The sequence below is a fragment of the Equus przewalskii genome, chromosome X (genome assembly GCF_037783145.1).
Source record: "Equus przewalskii isolate Varuska chromosome X, EquPr2, whole genome shotgun sequence".
In the NCBI taxonomy this organism is placed as follows: domain Eukaryota; kingdom Metazoa; phylum Chordata; class Mammalia; order Perissodactyla; family Equidae; genus Equus; species Equus przewalskii.
The window spans coordinates 83,430,769-83,450,500 of NC_091863.1; the positions used below are offsets into that span (position 1 = coordinate 83,430,769).

Consider the following 19,732-nt stretch of genomic DNA (forward strand, 5'->3'; position numbering starts at 1 on the left):
TGTTATAACAAGGGAGACAGCCACCATCACTTGTGTTTTGGCAGAGACTTAAAGGCAGGCAGGGGAATGAGAAAGCTTTAGAGTGAAAAAAGGGGAGACTTCAGGTATTCTCTGAATGGAGGTTGTTAGCCTGGGGAAGCTGGAGGCAGGCTAAGTAGAAGCAGGGCATTTTATGTGATTGGTTTGGGGAGCTTGCTCTAGTTGGCAGTGGGGCAAAAATTGGGAGGCTGGCAGTCTCTGATCAAGTCCTGAAGATTGCTGCAGAGGCTGTGGTCTGGCTTCCTGGGCTGCTCGCTGCAGAGGTCGTGGGTTACAGTTCTATTGTCATATATGGGCTGGTCATTGTCCGTTGTATATTCAGTCTCTCCCTTTAAAAAAATCGTTCTTTTATTCTGTTTCAAATAAAATTTCATTTTTAGATATAAATGTTTAATTCATTAGAAAATTTATGTTTGTGCATGTCTGAAGCAAGGGACAATTTCATTTTGAGGGGAACAGTTTTCCTAATCCTTTCTAAAGTGCGACATTCTACTCTTTGTACAGTATTAAAGTTCACATTCATACGATTTCATTGGGTGGGTCTACGTTCTGTCAGTGGCATTTATGAGCAACATCGTCAAGACTCCTCCCCCGGACCGCCCAACCTATTAAAAAAAAAAGCCTCTGTGTTTTTTACTAAAATTCTTTCTTTGACCAGCTTCTCAAGAAGAGGAAAAGGACAAAAGGGCCCTGAGAAGTGAGGGGGACCTGCCCTGAAGAAGCAGGGGGTGGCAGGCCGACGCCGCTAGTGGGCGGGGCGTGGGGGCGAGCTGGGGTGACGCGAAGTTCACGTGACCGCCTGGGCGCAGATGTGGGCACCAGTCCGGGTGTCCGCCCTGCCTCCCCGCGGTCCGACCCGGAGCTGTCTGCGAGCTCTTAATTGTTGCTCCAGGTTCTTTCAGGTCAGTGTAAGGACCTTCGTCGCTGCCTGCGGACCACCAGAATGGGGAGGAGGACCGAGCATGGGAGGGAAAAAGGTTGGGGATGGGGTCCGGGTCGAAGGAAGCTGGCCCGAGTGCAGATAGAGATGGCGGTGGGAAAATGGCTAAGGGGGGCAAGCGGCCAATGGGCGGAGGGTGGGGAAGGCGGACACCCCAAGTCCCCGTGCCCCTTTTTCCGCACCTCGTCCTCTCTGACTTCCGTCCATTTTAGAGCCGGGGATGGTGAGCTGGGGGCGCCCCAGCAGTGAGACAGTGGAAATAAACCCCCTTTTACCACAACGTATGTAGAGAAAAAAGTTGACCTCGAGGGTGGGGAGGCGAGTTGCCTCCCGGAGAGAAGGACGCAGAGATCCAAAATTAGTTTGGAAAACATCCTGGTGTGGCGCTCGAGGCGTGAAAATAAATGGCGGCTGGGGTGCGGGGGGTGGAGGAGGTTGGGGAGGGAACCCTTGGGTGTGGAGGGCCGGGATTCAGGAAAGGTACCCGAGTCCCTGTGCATCCACCGAACGCCCAGCCCCTGTCTGCTGTCTGTCTGCAGGTCTGCGTGTCTGCTGTTGTCAGCACTCTGCTAGACTAGAAAAGGAGGAGAAACCTGTCCAGAATTCCCGCAGGTCAGTGAAGGAGGGCTGTTGCTGGACAGGGACTCAGAGCAGTGGGGAGTGTGGAGGGCATGGGCTGGGCAGAATTTGGGGCCCCACTGCCTACCTCCCAACACACTTACACACCCACTATGCCACACTGAGCAAACATGGAGAAAATGGTAGGGCCTGCCAGGAAAACGGTTGGGAGGAGTGATGGGGTAAAAAGGTGGGCAGAAGGCGCAATTAGGGGTCGGACCAGGTCAGGGGAACCCTGAAAAGGGGCGAAATGCAAGTACTATCCGGACCTGCATTCCACTTCCAAGCCCTCAGTCTCCCTTGTCTCCTCTTTGTGTCCTCTTTCCCCTAACCCCAGGACAGGGTAAGGAGGGGAAATCTCAACATGGAAAAACTCTGCACTGAAAATGAAGAAATGCCTGAGAACCAAGGAAAGATGGAAAACAAAGAACAGCCACTCGATATGGGAAAGCCGGAAGTAGCTTGTAGTCTGGAAGACAAGGAGAAGTTAGAAAACGAGGGAAAGACAGATCACGAGGGAAAGACAGAAGATGAGGAAGTACTAAATGATAAGGAGAAGCCAGAGAGTGAGGCAAAGCCAGAAGAAGGAGAAAAAGCAGAGAGCCATGGAAAGCCAGAAAACCAGGGAAAGCCAGTGAGCCAGGGAAAGCCAAAAGAAGAAGGAAAACCAGAGACCCAGGGAAATCCAGAGAGCCAGGGAAAGCCAAAAGAAGAAGAAAAGCCAGCCAGCGAACCAAAGGCTGCAGGAAAGCGCCCAGCTGGGGATGATGTACCCAGGAAAGCCAAGAGAAAAACCAACAAGGGGCTGGCTCAGTGCCTCAAGGAATATAAGGAGGCCATACACGATATGCATTTGAGCAATGAGGAGATGATAAGAGAATTTGATGAGATGGCTAGGGTGGAGGATGAGGTGAAGAAAACCAGACAGAAATTGGGGGGGTTTATGTGGATGCAAAAAAGCTTACAGGACCCCTTCCACCCGAGGGGCCCAAGGGAACTCAGGGGTGGTTGCAGGGCGCCACAAAGGGGCTTTGAAGACATTCCTTTTGTGTAGTGCCCTGGCCTCCATGGGCCAGGCCCTGTGCTTTAACCTTAGGCTAATACTTTACTTTAGGTGTCATTCTTGTTATCCAACCGCAGCCCTCTGTGTTTCAGTAGCAGATTTTCATCCGTTGCATGGAAAAATGTTTATAGTGCATTATAAAATTAAAAAGAAAACAGTTTGCAGCACCATATATACAGCATCAGTTCATTTTTCTAAATCTGCAAAGATATTTACCTAGTGATCTATGTACAGAAAAAAACTCTAAAAGCTGTGTCCACTAAAAGATGAACAGTGGTTATCTGTGGGTGATTTTTTTTCCTGTTCCTTTTTTGTTCGACATATGTTTTCTCCTAAAAACACAGATTACTTTTGTCATAAAAACAATGAAAGACAAAAAATAGGAAAACCATATATACCAAGCAATCAAAATAACTGTTCAGTGAGTTTATGAAGGCAGTGGAGACACAAAGTTCTTGGTGTCAGGATGTAAAATGATGCATAAAACTCACATTATCTCTGGGGCTCGAAGCTGGAAGTATGAACCTGGCAGTTATTACAGATCCATTTCTCTAAGGAACAGTCTTGTCATCTGTGAAATGGGGATAAAACTTGCCTTGCAAGGCTGTGGAGAAGATCAGATGAGGTCCTGAGTGTGTGAACTGTGTTGGGCTGGCTCCTGCCCTCTCCCCTGCACTTGCAGGACCAGAACTCCATCAGATGTTTGGGGGAGAGCTGAGGGAGCTCTCACCTGTGTCCAGGAAGAAAGGTGGGTGTCACTCTCCCCTGGGTAATACCATGACTGATGGGCACTGTGCCTCTTCTCATGGGCTCTGCACCCTCCTGAGGGCGCCACTGCTGCCGGTGGGCTGGAGACCACGATGGACTAAGGCAACACTGTCTCATCAGAAGGGTCAAGAATTCTTCTCTACCCAAATCAGAGTTACTCTAAGTCAGGTGGGTAGTACACAATTGTCACTTAGGCCTTGATATTTCATAAAATTTTTATGAAACATCCCTTTCTAAGTTTTCGGTTGGTTTGTGTGTGTTTTTGCCTACAGCCGTCTCCTCTGGATTTAGATACTGGAGATTGAGCCAGGAGAAAAATCTGAGTGACCAGATGCTATGCTATTCTCACCTGTTAATCTCTTGTCTGCTGAGACCTTTTTCTTAGAAGGAGTTTTCTCCCAGGAAACTCCTGTTAAGCCCTGCCTTGCCATCTCAACAGACCCATCTACCTATGTGATGTTTTTCCTGGCTTTTTATTAGCCTTTTATTTGCTTATACTGTTTTTTTAAAATAAACTTTTATTTTAGGACAGTTGTAGATTCACGGAATTATTGCATAGATAGAACAGAGTTTCTGTATACCCCAAACCCAGTATTCCCTATTATTAACATCTTACATTAGTGTGGTGCATTTGTCACAGTGAAGCAATATTGATACATTATTATTTACCAAATCACATACTTTGTTCAGATTTCCTCAGTTTTTCCTTAATGTCCTTTTTCTCTTCCAGGAACTCACCCAGGTTACCACCTTACATTTAGTCGTCATGTCTCCCTAGGCTCCTCTTGGCTGTGACGTTTTCTGACCTTCCCTGTTTTTGACGCCCTTGACACTTTTGAGAAGTACTGGTCAGATATTGTGTATAATGTCTCACAGTTTCGATCTGTTGAGTGTTTTTGGGAAGAGGACCACAGAGGTAAATTTTATCTTTAGTCTTACAGACTCCACTCATTTCCAAAGTTACCTATGTCAGCACCTTATTGTCCTGTCTTTTTCAGTGAGGTTATTTCATATATTTGTAATACACTCAGATTCTTTAGTCACCTTCTGCATTTTGGGGCTGCTGTTATAAATGGTATTTTTAAATTTCAAATTCCAATTGTTCATTGCTGGTATATAGGAAAGCAATTGACTTTTGTGTATTGACCTTACATCTTATGACCTTGTGACCAAGAGTTTGTTAATGCTTTGGCATTTTCTACATAGACAATCATGTCATCTGCAAATGAAGACAGTTTTATTTCCTGCATTTCAATCTGTATCTGTTTTATTTCCTTTTTTTGTCTTAATTGCACTCGCTAGGGCTTCCAGTATGATGTTTAACAGGAGCAATGAGAATGGATATCCTTGCCTTGTTCCTGATCTTAACGTGAAGTGTCCGCTTTCTCTCACCATTAAGTATGATGTTAGTCATGGGTTTTTTATAGATAGTCTTTATCAAATTGAGGAGTTCTCCTCTAATCTTAGTTTGAGAACTTTTATGAATGGGTGTTGGATTCTGTCAAATGTTTTTTCTGCATCAAGTGATAAGATCATATGATTTTTCTTCTTTAGTCTGTTCATGTGGATTATATTGATTGATTTTCAAGTGTTGAATCAGCCTCGCATATCTAGAATAAATCCCACTTATTAGGTGCACAATTTTTTATACACTGGATTAAATTTTCTAATGTTTTGTTCAGGATGTTGTGTCTGTGTTCATGAGAGATGTTGGTCTGTAGTTTTCCTTTCTTGTAACGTCTTTTATCTGGTTTTGGATTTAGACTAATACTAGCCTCACAGAATGAGTCAAGTGTTCTATTTCTATTTTTTGGAAAAGTTTACAGAGAACTGGTATTATTTTTTCCTTAAATGTTTGGTAGAATTCACTGTTGATTCCTAAATGTTCACTGGTTATCCTTAAATGTTTGGTACTATTTGGCCCTGGTGATTTTTATCTTTGGAAGGTTATTGATTATTGATTCAATGTCTTTAATAGATACAGGGTTATTCAGGTTATCTTTTTCTCCTTGTGTGAGTTTTAGTAGTTTTATTTTTTCAGGAATCAGTCCATTTCGTCTAAGTTACCACATTTGTAGGCATAGAGGTTTTTATAGTTTTCCTTTATTATCTTAATGTCCCTGGGCTCAGTAGTGATAACCCCACTTTCATTTCTGATATTGTTGATGTGAGTCTTCTTTCTTTTTTTCTTGGTCACCCTGGGAAGAGATGTATCAATTTTATTTATCTTTTCGAAGAACCAGCTTTTGGTTTCATTGATTTTTCTCTACTGTTTTCCTGTTTTCACTTTCATTGATTTCTTCTCTAATTATTTCTTTCCTTCTGCTTGCTCTAGGCTTAAATTATACTTTTTTCTTTAGTTTCTTAAGGAGAAAGCTTAGGTTATTTATGTTAGATCTTTCTTCTTTTCTCTTATATGCATTTAAGCTAGAAATTTCCTTCTAAGCACTGCTTTTGCTACATCTCAAAAATTTTGATATGTTGCAAGTTATTTTTACATTTCTTTCGAGAATTCTTCTTTGACTCGTGTTATTTAGAAATGTGTTCTTTAATTCCCAAATATTTTGGTTTTCCATCTATCTTTCTCTTATTTATTTCTAGTTTAATTCCATTGAGAGCAGACTTTTATGATTTCTATTCCTTTAAATTTGTTAAGGTGTATATTATGGCCCAGAATCTGGACTCTCGTGGTGGATGTTCTGAGTAAGCTTGAAAAAAATGCATTCTGATGTTAGATGAAATGTTCTATAAATGCCACTTAGATCAACTTGATTGATAGTGCTGTTCAGGTCAACTGAATCATTATTGATATCCTGCCTGCTTAATCTATCAATTACTGACTGGGAGGTGTTGAAGTCTTCAACCCTAATCATGGATTTGTTTCTCCTTTCAGTTTTATCTGTTTTTGCGTCATATATTTTGACGCTTTTGTTAGGTACATACATGTGTAGGATTATGTGCGTTTTTTTTCAGAATTGATCTCTTTATCATTATGTAGTGCCCCTTTTTATCTCTGATAATTTTACTTGTTCTGCAGTCAGCTTTGTCCTAAATTATACAGCTACTCTAGCTTTCTTTTTTGTCCAGCTTTCTTTCGATTGGTGTAGTGTGGTATATCTTTCTCCATTGCTTTACTATTAACCTCTCAGAGTCTTTATATTTAAAGTGGGCTTTGTATACACAACATATAGTTGGGTTTTTTTAATCCACTCTGAAAATTTCTATCTTTAATTGGTGTATTTAAACCATTCACATTTAAAATGATTCTTTTTATATTTGGATTAATATCGACCATGTTTATAACTGTTTTCTATTTGTTGTCGGAAGCTTCTTTTTCTGACTTCTCTATTTTTAATTGAGTATTTTCCGTGATTCCACTTGCCTTCTCTCTTGGCGTATCAATTACATTTCTTTCTAAAATATTTTTAGTGATTTCTCTTGAGTTTACAATATGCAGTTTTAACCAACATCACTTTCAAATAACACTATTCTGCTTTCTTATATATAGCGCAGTTACCTTATTACAGAGTATTCGTTATTCACTTCACTTATCCATATGCTATAATCACTCAATACATTGTTACTATTATTACTTTAGACAAACAGATCTTTTATTCAATTAAGAATAAGAAAAATAAAGATTTCATTTTACTTTCATTTATTCTATTTCCAGTGCTCTTTATGTAGATATGAGTTGCTGACCTATATCATTTTCCTTCTGCTTGGAGAAAATCTTTTAACGTTTCTTGAAGCGAAGGCTTGCTGGTGCTGAATTTCATCAGTTTTTGTCTGAGACAAAGTATTTATTTTGCCTTCACTTTTGAAGGATAATTTCGCTGAATATGGACTTTTAGGTTGGTGGGTTTTTTCTTTCAACACTTTAAATATTTCCATAGTTACAGAGATAGGAGTGTTAACACTGAAATGCTTATTCATCAACACTCATTTCTTTATTTCTCCTTGTAGTTCTGTCAAATTTTTTTTTTTTATTTTGAGGTCAAGTTAGTAAGTGCATACAAATTTAAAATATCATGAAGTGACACGCCTTATGTGTTGTAATGCTTCTTGTTTTAAAGTCTATTTTGTTATTAATTTAACTATAATGGGCTTCTTTTGATTAGTGTTTTTATGTTATACTTTTTTCTGTACTTTTACTTTCAGTGTTTATGTATCTTTATATTTCAGATATGTCTTTTGTAAACAGTATATAGTTGGATTTTTTCCGCTCTGAAAATCTTTGTCTTTTAATTTCTTCATGTAAGCCACTTATATTTAATATACTTACTTATATTAATAGATATAAGTTAACTATTGTGCCAAATTCCTTCTCCATGTCCTATCTGATCTATGTTAGTTTTCTCTTCTTTATTGATTATTTTCTTATTTTTCACTTTTATTAGCTTAGGAGTTTTACACTCTTTTACTTTTCCTTAATGGTTATCTGGCAATTATAGCACACAGTCTTGCCTTATCAAAGGCTAATATTAATTTATGCTTTTAGACACTCCCCAGATAATGCCAGAATTTCAAATACTTTTACTCCAGCTCTCTTGACTCATATGTTATTGATCAATATGAATTAACAAAATATTATTGTTTTATGTAGCATTGATTTAAATTTAAAGATTTTATTGTATTTTTCCTTTTTCTCCCAAAACTCCCCGGTACATAGTTGCATAATTTTAGTTGTGAGTCCTTCTAGTTGTGGCATGAGGGATGCCACCTCAGCATGGTTTGATGACTGGTGCCATGGCCATGCCCAGGATCCAAACAGGTGAAACCCTGGGCTGCCGAAGCGGAGGGTGTGAACTTAGCCACTCTGCCATGGGGCCGGCCCCTATATTTAAATAGATAGTTATCCTTTTAATCACTGTTTATTCCATCCTTCATCTTGTCTTTCATCTGGAATCATTTTCCTGTTATCTGGGGAATGCCTTGTAGCATTTAGTATTTCCTTTTGTTCCTGCCTGCTGCTGGCAAACTCTGTTTGTTTTTGTTTATTTGTAAAGGTCTTTATTTCACCTCATTTTTGAAGGGTATTTTTGCTGGTTATCATTTCTTGATATTATTTTATTTCAAGACACTAAAGATATCATCCCACCATCTTCATGCTTCCATTGTTGCTGTTGAGAATCCAGCAACAAATCAACCTAACATTTGTTCCTTTCAAGGCATACTCTGTTTTTTTTATGGCGACTTTTGTGATTTTCTCTTTATCTTTGTTTCTTTGAAAGTTCACTATTATGCATCTATGTATGAGTTTTTTTTTTTTTTTGGAGGAAGACTGGCCCTGAGCTAACATCTGTGCCCATCTTCCTCCACTTTATATGTGGGACACTTAGCACAGCATGGCTTGCCAGTCAGTGCCATGTCAGCACCCAGGATCCAAACTGGCAAACCTCAGGCCGCTGAAGTGGAACATGCGAACTTAACTGCTGCACCACTGGGCCAGCCCCCTATGTGTGAGTTTTTATTTATCCTGTTTGGAATTTGTTGGACTTCTTGGCTCTATGGATCAATGTCTTTCATCAGTTCTGAAAAAATTCTCAGCCATTATATCTTCAAAGATTGCCTCTAAACCATTCCAGTTCTCTTTTACTTCTCGAATTACCAGTAAATCCCTGTTAGATCTTATGATACCCTCCCTTCTGTATTTTCCATGTTTTTGACTACTGTGCAGCCTTATGGATATTTTCTTCTGAACATAATTTCTAATTCTTTAATTCTCTCTTGAGCTGCGTCTATCTGCTGTTAAAGCCATACATTTAGTTTCTAATTTCAGCTAAGTTAATTTTTAGTTTTAGAATTTCCATTTATTTATTTTTTACTTTTTCTGGTTTTTAGTTCTCTGTGAAATTTTCAAAATTGTATTCTATTTATCTGAATACACTAAGCATTGTGGTCTAATAGTCTGTATCTGATAATTCAAATAATTCGAAGCTAATGGATCTGTTTGTGTTGCCTGTTGTCTCTACTGCTTCTTACTTTCTTTGTGTTCTTGCTTATCTTTCTTTGTGGGCATTTTACTTCAACAATTGTTTGTTGAGATAATTTGAGGCTTAGGATGATGGAATCTTACTCCAGAGATTTTGTTTGCATTGGTCAGGCCCATAAGAGTGCTTCCTGTCTGGAACCACCATAATCTATGTTCAAAGCTCAAAGTTTACCAGTCTACCTATATATTGCAAAGTCAAGCTAAAAGACTTTGTGGGGGCTAGTTTATTTCCAGTTTAAAATTACCCTTAAAGTGAAACATTTGAGGTGTATGAGTGATGGTTTGTTAGGAATCCTCTCCCCTTTTAATGAGTCTTGGGCTTTCGTTTTTATTACTCTAGTACATTGAATCTGCCATAGTTTCAACTCAGTTTGGCACTGGTTTATTCCTTAACCACAGATGCCCTCAAGGCAAGTATAGTTAACCATATGAGTACTATAAGAAAACATGGGTGAATTCCTCATTGCCTTCATGTAGGAAAAGAGTTCTTAACCATGAACCAAAATCTAGATGCAATAAAAGAAAAGTTTGATAAATTTTACTACTTTTTTTAATGCATGGCAGAAACACTATAAAGTCAAAAAGCAACTAACAAACTGGAAGTATATATTTCCAACATATATAAAAGATAAAGGCCTAATATAGTGTATAAACAACACTTGAAAAATGAGGGGAGAAGGATTGACAATCCAATAGAAATATATGGGGGCCACCCCATGGCTGAGTGGTTATCTTCCTGCACTTGCTTTCACGGCCTGGGATTCCCTCATTCGAATCCTGGGCATGGACCTACCCACCCCTCATCAAGCCATGCTGTGGCGGCATCCCACATAGAAGAACTAGAATGACCTACAACTAGGGTATACAACTATGTACTGGAGCTTTGGGGAGAAAAAAAAAAAGGAAGATTGGCAACAGATGTTGGCTCAGGGCCAATCTTCCTAAAAAAAGAAAGAAAAATATGGGAAAGATATGAGCAGACAATTCATAATGATATTAAAATTGTCATTAAACATAGAGAAGCGCAAAATAAAATGCCATTGAGATACTACTTCTCACCTATCATATTAGTGAAAATTAAAAATATGTCACACAGGTTGGAAAGGGTGTAGGGAAACAAGCACTCTCCTATATTGCTGATGGGAAAGCAAAAATGAATCTTAGGCTCCGGGGAGGGGACAGCCTGGAGAAGCAATTTGGAAATCATCTGTGCTTGGAGGGAAATGAACAGAGATCACCCAGGAGAGAGGAGGCCAAGGAACACTACCACTATAGGTGGCAGCGCAGCTTCCTAGAGGGCACCATCACCCAGGCCATGGAGTTAGGCTGAGCTGGTCTTGAAAATGGGCTGTGAGGCTCTGTTGCTGAGCGCTCTTGGCGAAGTCGGGTACCCTTCGTGTGATCAGCTGTCACACCCTGCGATCATGAGCATCTCAGAGAGATGCTGTGCAAGGACCTGAAATGCGCCAGGTAAAGCACCTGCGGTAAGGAAGTCGCCTGCCTCCTGCTCTCTCGGTGACTCCCTCTTGGTCACCCGCCCTCCCCACCCCCACGGTCCGCAGCTGCCAGTCCCTCGGGGATGGGGTGGGGGGGCGGGGCGGGGGCCGAGCCCGGTGACGCGGTGCTCACGTGACCGGCCGGGCGCCGACGTGGGCAGCAGCCCGCGCACCCGCTCGCCGCCCTGCGGTCCCGTCGCCCGCGCGGAACCAGCTCCCCGAGCTGCCCGGGTGGCGGGCGAGGGGCGAGCGGGCTTCAGCGAGCCCGAGGAGGCGCAGGCCGTCCCGGGCCCGCAGGTCAGTGTGGAGATGGGCGCTTCCGGCGTCCCGGGGCAGAGGTGGAGGTGGGTGGGAGTAGGATCCGGGAGCAGCGGGGAGGGGCCGACGAAGGGGTCCAGGAGATGGATGAGGAGGGGGACGGGGCGCGGGCAGTGGGGAGGGAGGGACGACCCCGCAGCGGGCCCCGCCGCCTTCTCCTCGACGCCCCTCCTCTGCGCCCTCCATCTATTTTCGAGCCTGCGATGGGGAGGGGAGGGGGCGCCCCCGCAGTGCGACAGTGAAACGTAGACACTTTCTGCTAATAACCCCCCTCACACTCTGCGCCTATGAGAAAATAGCGATCTCCGCGAAAAGCGTTTGGGTTGGGGGCGGGTTGCCTGTTGGGGAGGGGGTCACAGAGACCCAAACAGTTTGGAAAGCATCCTGGTCTGGTGCCCGAGGCCTGAAAGGTAATGGCGGCTGGGATGCAGGGGAAATAGGAGAGGGAAACGTTGGATGACGAGGGCTCAAATTCAGAAAAGAAACCTCAGTCCCTTGAGCGTGCAGCCCCTGCCCCTGTCTGCTGTCTGTCTGCAGGTCTTCGTCTCTGTTCCCAGCACTCTGCTAGGCTAGAAAAGGAGGAACCTGTCCAGAATCTCTGCAGGTCAGTAAAAGGGGGGAGGGGCCCCGGATGGGGACTCCGGGGAGGTGGGTGGAGGGCATGGCCTGGGCAGAATTTGAGGGCCCCACTCGCATCCCACCACCACATACATAATAGACAGGCACGCCGCCACACTGAAGGATGGTACAGAAGGTGGTAGGGCCTGCCAGGGAAAGGGTTGGCTCTGGTGTGTGGGAGGAGTGATGGGGGTAAAGGGGTGGGCAGGAGGCACACTTGGAGGCCGAGGCTGGTCAGGGGAACCCTGACAGGGGACGAGATGCAAGTAGTATCCAGACCTGCATTCCGCCCCCAAGCCCTCAGTCTCCCTTGTCTCCTATTCCCCTCACCCCCAGGACAGGAAAAGGAGAGGAAATCTCAACATGGAAAAACTCTGCAATGAAAATGAAGGAAAGCTGGAAAGTGAAGGAAAGACACAAGATGAAGTAGAGCCTGAAGATGAAGAAAAGTCAGATGAGGAAGGAAAACCAGAAGTAGAGGGGCAGCCAGGGCACAAGGGAAAGCCCCAGAATGAGGGACAGCCAGATGATGAGGCGCAACCAGAAGATAAGGGAAAGCAGGACAAGCAGGGCCAGTCCGAAGATGAGGGAAAACCACAGGGCGGCGAGGGCAAGCGAGAATCCCAGGCAAAGCCAGAGAGCGAGCGGCGGGCTGCCGAAAAGCGCCCGGCTGAAGATTATGTGCCCCGGAAAGCAAAAAGGAAAACCGACAGGGGGACGGACGACTCCCCCAAGGACTATCAGGAGGACCTACAGGAAAGGCATTTGGGCAGTGAGGAGATGATGAGAGAATGTGGAGATATGTCAAGGGCTCAGGAAGAGCTAAGGAAAAAGCAGAAAATGGGTGGTTTTCATTGGATACAAAGAGATGTACAGGATCCATTCGCCCCAAGGGGCCAACGTGGTGTCAGGGGAGTGAGGGGCGGAGGTCGGGGCCAAAGGGGTTTACATGATATCACCTATCTTTAATGCCTGTGGCCTTGATTCTGATTTCTCTGATGGGAATATTTCCAACCCTGCTTTCCCTGGCAGGCATTTGCCAGGCTATGTGCTTTAACCTTAAGCTGATACTTTGCTTTAGGTGTCACTCTTGTTACCAGCAGCCTTTTGATCCAACTACAGTGCTCTGTCTGTCAGTGGGGGATTTTCACCCATGTGCATGGAAGAGATGTTTGTGGTATATTGTAAAATAACAATAAAGAAAAAACAGTTTTCAGAACCGCATACACAGCATCAGCCCGTTTTTGTAAAAATATAAATATGTTTGCATAATGCATTTGTGCATAGAGAAAACTCTGAGAGTGTGTGCACTAAAAAGTAGGCAATGGTTTTTCCTGCATGGTAGCCAAAAATAGGTCTCGCCTGTGCTCAAAAATGAGTCCAATCACCTGATGGTTAGGTGCCCCCATGCCATTCCTCTGCGAGTGCGCATCCCCATGCCTTCCCCTCGTTCTAACCGTGTCAGTGGGCACTGCCACCCCTTCTCCTGGGTCTTCTACTGTCCTGTGGCTCCCACCACGTGTGATTCTTTTTCTTTGCTCACTCATCTCCACTTTTCCCTGGAAGATATATGGATTATGTAGGTCATAATAAAAAAATAACTAAAACCAGAAAACAATACATAAGAGATTAAACTGTTCAGTGAGCTTATGAGGGCAATGAAGACACTTAAAATTCCTGTTGTCAAAATGTAAAATGCTAAGTAAAACTCGCATTATCTCTTGGACTCATAGCTAGAGGAAGCAACCTGGCAGTTATAACAGACCCACTGCTATAAGGGTCAGTGTTGTCACCTGTGAAACGGAGATAAAACTTACCTCGCGACTGCTGAGTGGATCAGATGAGGTACTGAGTATGTAAACCGTGTAGGGCTGGCTCCTATGTAGCAGTCAGTCCTTGGACCCTGTCAGACACTCAGGGAAGGGTTGAAGTTAGAACTTACCTGTTCCCAGGAACAAGTCCAAGCAGCTGAGAAGAGGGTGCCACCCTTCTCTGGATACTACTGTATCTTCTGGGCACTCCTGTTCTGCTGTGCCCTGTACCCTATGCTGACAGCTATTGGTGTGACAGAGCCCTTCTGATTCTTCATAGTCCCTAAAGGGCCAAAGCCTCTATTTGACTCCTATATGAGTGTGGATAAAGCCCTTCTCTCAATTTCAGAGTTGTACCTACCCAAGTGGTACTGTCCCAGGGCTGCTTGGGCCTCACTGTATAACGCAGTTCTTAGCAATGTAGTCATCAATACTTTTAGTTCACTTTATATTTGCTTATAGTTTCTTTTTTCTTCATAGGGCTCTGATATTTTGAGTCCACTGGGGGCTGTGTCCTGAGACTAATCTATGGACCAGACAATGGATAGTGATTTGAACTGAACACCACACCACAGTACCCCAGGGAAACCATATCTAAACTAACATACCATTCTTAGTGTGAGTTTTCTCTCTAAAAAGTCTCCTGGCTGGCTTGCTACACAAAATCAAGGGACTTGTCCACAAATAATCACAGAGGGTTACACAACTAAGTTTCAAGCTGAAAATATCCCTTCCCATTCCAAACCAGTTCCAACTGCAAAAGGTAATAGTGCTCTTAAAACTATTAAGAACTCTTAAGGTTAGACATTTTTATTTAATCTACCAGTACGCTCCTTTCTCAAAACAAAATCTTTTTTATTCATCCTCATATCCTTTACACTGTACTTGACACATATACTTAAATTATGGTTGAATCAGGAGTCCTGAGTTTAGAGAGATACACTGTTCATGGATTAGAGACTCAATAGTGTTAATATGGTGATTCTCTCAAAAATTGACCTATAAATGCAATGCTATCCCAATAAAAATCCCAGCAAACTGAGATTCTAAAAGTTATATGGAAAAGCAAAGGACATAGCATAGCCAAAATATTTTGAAAATGAAAAACAAAGTTGGAGGACTCACTGCCTGATTTCAAGACTAACTATAAAGCTGCAGTAATCAAGATTGTGTAGTATTGGCGTAAAGATAGACATAGAGATCAAGGGAATAAAACAGTCCAGAAAGAAGCCCACTTGTATATGGTCAATTCATTTTTTAAAAAAGTCCCAAAGTAATTCAATGGAGAAAGACGACAAACGCTACTGGAATAATTGGATGTTGTCTTAGTTCAGGCTGCTCTAACAAAAATACCACCGACTGGGTGGCTTAAACAACATTTATTTCTCACAGTTCTGGAGGCTGGGAAGTCCAAGATTAAGGCGCTGGCAGATTTGGTCTCTAGTGAGGGTTTGATTCCTGGTTCATAAACAGATGTTTTCATACGTCAGAAGGGGTAAGGGAGCTCTCTTTTAAAATGGAACTAATCCCACTCATGAGGGCTCCACCCGCATGGCCTAATCACCTCCCAAAGGTGCCGCCTCCAAATAACATCACATTGGGCATTAGGATTTAACACTTGAATTTTGGGATTATGCAAACTTTCGATCTATAGGAGACATCCATATACAAAAAAGTATCTTTACCTCACACCATATACAAAACATGAATTCAAAATGGTTCATAGCTCCAAATGTAAAACCTAAAATTATAAAAAACTTCTTTTAAAAATAGAAAAAAATAGCTTGTAGTTGCAGAGTAAAATATTATTGCTTATTAATTTTGTAGTGATCTAAAGACTTTTGAAATTATTTTTCTGCCACTGTCTACTTAATAAGTTCCAGAGGTTTCTCCTACTAAGAAATGGGAAAAGGCAAATGCTAATGATAAAGCATGTAAATGCAGACAATAAAATTTAAGATATTGTTAGAAAAATAGGAAAAAGGGGGTTATCTTGGGTTAGGCAAACATTTCATAAAGGGACATAAGCACTAATGATAAAACTGGTAAATTGGACCACATATATATTAAAGTATTTTTAAACTTCTCTTCAAAGCCATTGTTAGGAAAATGAAAAGACAAGCTTCCACCTGGAAGAAGAAATTTGATAAAGTCCCTGTCTCTAGAATATACAAAGAACTCTTACAACTAATAATAAGATAAATAACATAATTTAAAAATAGGAAAAAGATTTGAATAGACACTTCACCAAAGAAGAGATGAAGATGGCAAGTGATCACATGAAAAGATGTTCAATATCATTAATAATCAGGGAAATGGAAATTAATAACATAATGAGATATCACTACACGCCCATTGTAGTGGCTAAACTAAAAAACAAAGACAAAGAACTGTTATTATAAAGTCCTAGAAAAGATATGGAACAACTGAAACTCTCATTGTTGGTGGGAATACAATATGGCATGGCCACTTTGGGAAAGTTTGGTAGCATACACTTACCATATGACCCAGTAATCCCATTCCTAGGAATTTACCGAAGAGAAATGAAAATTTTAGTAGCTTTATTCGTAACAGCTCCAAACTGGTAACAGCCCAAATGTTCCCCAAACGGTGAATGGATAAATAAGGGAAAGACTACCGGTACATGCAAAAATAGGAATGACTTAAATTCATTAGGCTAAGTGAAAGAAGCCAGACAAAAAAGGCTACCCTCTAGTATGCTTCCATTTATAAGACATTCTAGAAAAAGCAAAACTATAGAGACAGAAATCAGATTGAATCTCAAGTGTAATTTTGAATGTTGTTCCCAACTGTGGAAAATTTAAGCCTGTTCCTCTGCCTCTCCTAGCCCCATCCCAAGGCTACCCAATACCCTTTAATACATTCCCTTTCTGCTTAAATTAGCCAGAGTTGGTTTCTGTGGCTTGTAACTTTCCTTGACTGAACACCTAATGCCCTGCATTCCTTCCTTCCAATTTTACTAAAATTTATCATAAATAAATTCAAAGCTCTTTTTCTGTGATCAGCTCACAAAATGGTTGACCCAGCCTGTGCCTTCATTTAAAAAAATAGGTTTTTACTCTGTGATTTTATTTTTTACTTATTTATTTTTTAAAGATTGGCACCTGTGCTAACAACTGTTGCCAATCTTTTTTTTTCTGCTTTTTCTCCCCAAATCCCCCAGGTACATAGTTGCATATTTTTGTTGTGGGTCCTTCTAGCTGTGGTATGTGGGACGCCACCTCAATGTGGCCCAGTGAGCGGTTCCATGTCCGCATCCAGGATCTGAACTGGTGAAACCCTGGGCCGCCAAAGTGGAGTGCGCAAACTTAACCACTCAACCACGGGACCAGCCCCTGTGATTTTATTTTCTGGACTGTTTATGTCTACTGACTGTTCTTTAAGGTTATAGCATCCTGATTGTTACTCATTGGTAGAGGGTCAGAATTGTTCAGAGCTTGGTTCTCTGGGCCCCTCCCTATCTGTTCAGAAGTCTGGTTATCTCAATTAGCTTTTCAAGGAGGTACTTGTCCATCCAACCCAGGGAAGTTTAGAGTTCAGGACCCTGGAGAGCAAGCCCTCTGGTAATCAGTTTGCCCCAGCTCTTGGGAAAATATTATTTGTCAGTGGGGGCTACTCTGTGGGAGGGAGCATAAGAGAGATCAGGCTCATCCTCTGCAGTGTTCATGCACCAGCTCACGGAAGGTATCTGGATGGTCACAAAGAAACAGGGGCACAGGGCTCCCTCAGTGGACACCCTGACCAAGTTTCTGCCTGTTTCTAATCGTTGGGAGGATCTTGAGTTCTAAAAGCTACTAGACCACATTCCTTTCTAAATAGACTATATCTATTCAGGTAGTGAGCGTACCCACTAGGGACATCCAATGCAGAGGAAATTCTCAATAATTGAGAGAAAAAAATGACCATCTCTGAAAATACCATTCAACCTTTCCTTCCAGCAATCCCACTGTTTGCTCAATGAGCCCATGTACAAAGTGGCTACAGAAGCAGGAATAGAGCTATGCAAGAGCTCAACAATATTGTCTCCCATTACCAGCCTTATCTGACTACTGTCACAGCTGAGTAGCAGAACCTGCCAACACCAGAGGCCAATGCTGAGTCCCTCATAAAGCGCCATTTCCAGGGAGTACCAGCCATCCACTTTGGGAAGGTTGATTACTATGGACCTCTTCCACCAGAGAAACAGTGTTTTGTCTTTAAATGGAAACAATTACACTTTTTTATATATTGGTTTTATTGAGATATAATTCACATGCCACAAAATTCAACCCTTGAAAGTACACAATTCAGTTGTACTTAGTATATTCACAGAGTTGTGCAACAATCACACTACCTACTTTTAGAATATCCTTATCATCACCCAAAGAAACCCTTTACATTAGCAAACTCTACATATTCTCCTCCACCACCATCGTCCCCTTACTCAGTTACTGGCAACCACTAATCTACTTTCTGTTTCTATGAATTGGCTATTGTGGACATTTCATATAAATGCAATCATACAATACGTGGTCTTTTGTGACTAGCTTTTTTCACCTAACAATATTTTGAAGGGTTATCCATGTTACAGCATGTATCAGTGCTCCATTCCTTTTTACTGCCTAATAATATTCCATTATATGGTACACCACAATTATTTATCCATTCATCATTGAACATTTGGGTTGTTTTTATTTTGGGCTGTTATGAATAATGCTGCTATGAATGTTTGTGTAAATGTTGTTGTTTGGACACATGTTTTAGTTCTTTGGAGAATGTACCCAGGAATAGAATTGCTAGGTCATATGGTAACTATGTTTAGCATTTTGAGGAACTGCCAAATGTTTTTCAAAGTGGCTGCACCATTTTACATTCCCACTAACAATGTATGAGGCTCCAATTTCTTCACATTCTCACCAGGACTTGTTATTATCTGTTTTTTTAATCTTATCTATCCTAGTGAATGTGAAGTAGTATCCCACTGTGATGTGATTTGCATTTCCTTAATAGGTAATGATATTGAACATCTTTTTATGGACATAGTGACCATTTGTCTATCTTCTTTAGAGAAACGTCTATTCAAAACATTTGCTGGTTTTAAAATTAGGTTATTTGTCTTCTTATTGTGGACATGTAAGAGACATTTATATATTCTGGATATGAGTCCCTTATCAGATATATGATTTGCAATTATTTGCTCCCATTCTGTGGGTTGTCTTTTAACTTCCTGGATGGTGTCCTTTGAAGCACAAAAGTTTTTCATTTTGAGTAAGTTCAACTCATCTATTTTATTTTTTATCATCTATGCTTTTAGTGTCACATCTAAGAAAACACTGCCTAACCTATGGTCATAAATATTTACTCATGTTTTCTTCCAGGAGTTTTATAGGCTTAGCGCTTACATTTAGAACTATAATCCATTTTGAGTTTTTATATGATGTGAGGTAGGGGGCCCAAATTAATTCTTTTGCATGCAGATATCCAGTTGTCTTAGCACCATTTCTTGAAAAAACTATTTCCCCATTGAATTATCTCGGCACATTTGTTGAATATCCACTGACCATAAATGTGAGGGTTTAGTTCCAGACTCTCAATTATATTTTATTGATCTATATGTCTGTCCTTATGAAGTACCACACTGTCTTGATTACTGTAGTTTTATAATAAATTTGGAAATAGATAACTGTGAGGCCTCCAACTTTCTCCTTTTCCAAGATTGTTTTGGCTATTCTGGGTACTTTGGATGTCCATAAGAATTTTGGGATCACCTTGTCAAGTTCTGAAAAAAATATCAGACAAAATTTTGCTAAGATTGCTGTGACTGTGCAGATCGATTTGGAAAGCACTGCTAAGGTAACAGTATGAAGTCTTCCAATCCGTGAATGTAGGACACTTCTACATTTATTTGGGTCATCTTTAACTTCTTTAAATAATGTTTTTTAGTTTTCAATGTATAGTTCTTGCACTTCTTTGGTTACATTTATCCTCAAATATTTTATTCTTTTTGATGCCATTGTAAATGGAATCATTTTCTTTCTTTTTTTTTTTAAGGTATGCTTTTTGGTG

The 19,732-nt window shown here is 41.4% G+C and overlaps 2 protein-coding genes and 1 long non-coding RNA gene across 3 annotated transcripts in view; 2 read left to right on the forward strand and 1 right to left on the reverse strand.

Annotated features, from left to right (window-relative positions):
- The first annotated feature begins 1,961 nt into the window (after positions 1-1,961).
- TCEAL4 (transcription elongation factor A like 4) lies at positions 1,962-13,079 on the forward strand. The gene is made up of 4 exons (XM_070605089.1): positions 1,962-3,596; positions 4,159-4,344; positions 11,775-11,841; positions 12,192-13,079. The coding sequence occupies exon 1, from the start codon at positions 1,962-1,964 to the stop codon at positions 2,649-2,651; it is 690 nt and encodes a 229-aa protein (XP_070461190.1). The 3' UTR covers positions 2,652-3,596; positions 4,159-4,344; positions 11,775-11,841; positions 12,192-13,079.
- LOC103559759 (transcription elongation factor A protein-like 3) lies at positions 12,219-13,079 on the forward strand. Its single transcript, XM_008533493.2, has one exon. The coding sequence runs from the start codon at positions 12,219-12,221 to the stop codon at positions 12,822-12,824; it is 606 nt and encodes a 201-aa protein (XP_008531715.2). The 3' UTR covers positions 12,825-13,079.
- Positions 13,080-13,243: 164 nt separating this feature from the next.
- Positions 13,244-19,732, reverse strand: part of LOC139081073 (uncharacterized) — a 39,664-nt gene continuing 33,175 nt past the window's right edge. The window contains exons 2-3 of the long non-coding RNA XR_011536028.1: positions 13,673-13,758; positions 13,244-13,414 (exon numbers count right to left, since the gene is read on the reverse strand). This is a non-coding gene — a long non-coding RNA (uncharacterized lncRNA). The remainder of the gene's footprint in view (positions 13,415-13,672; positions 13,759-19,732) is intronic.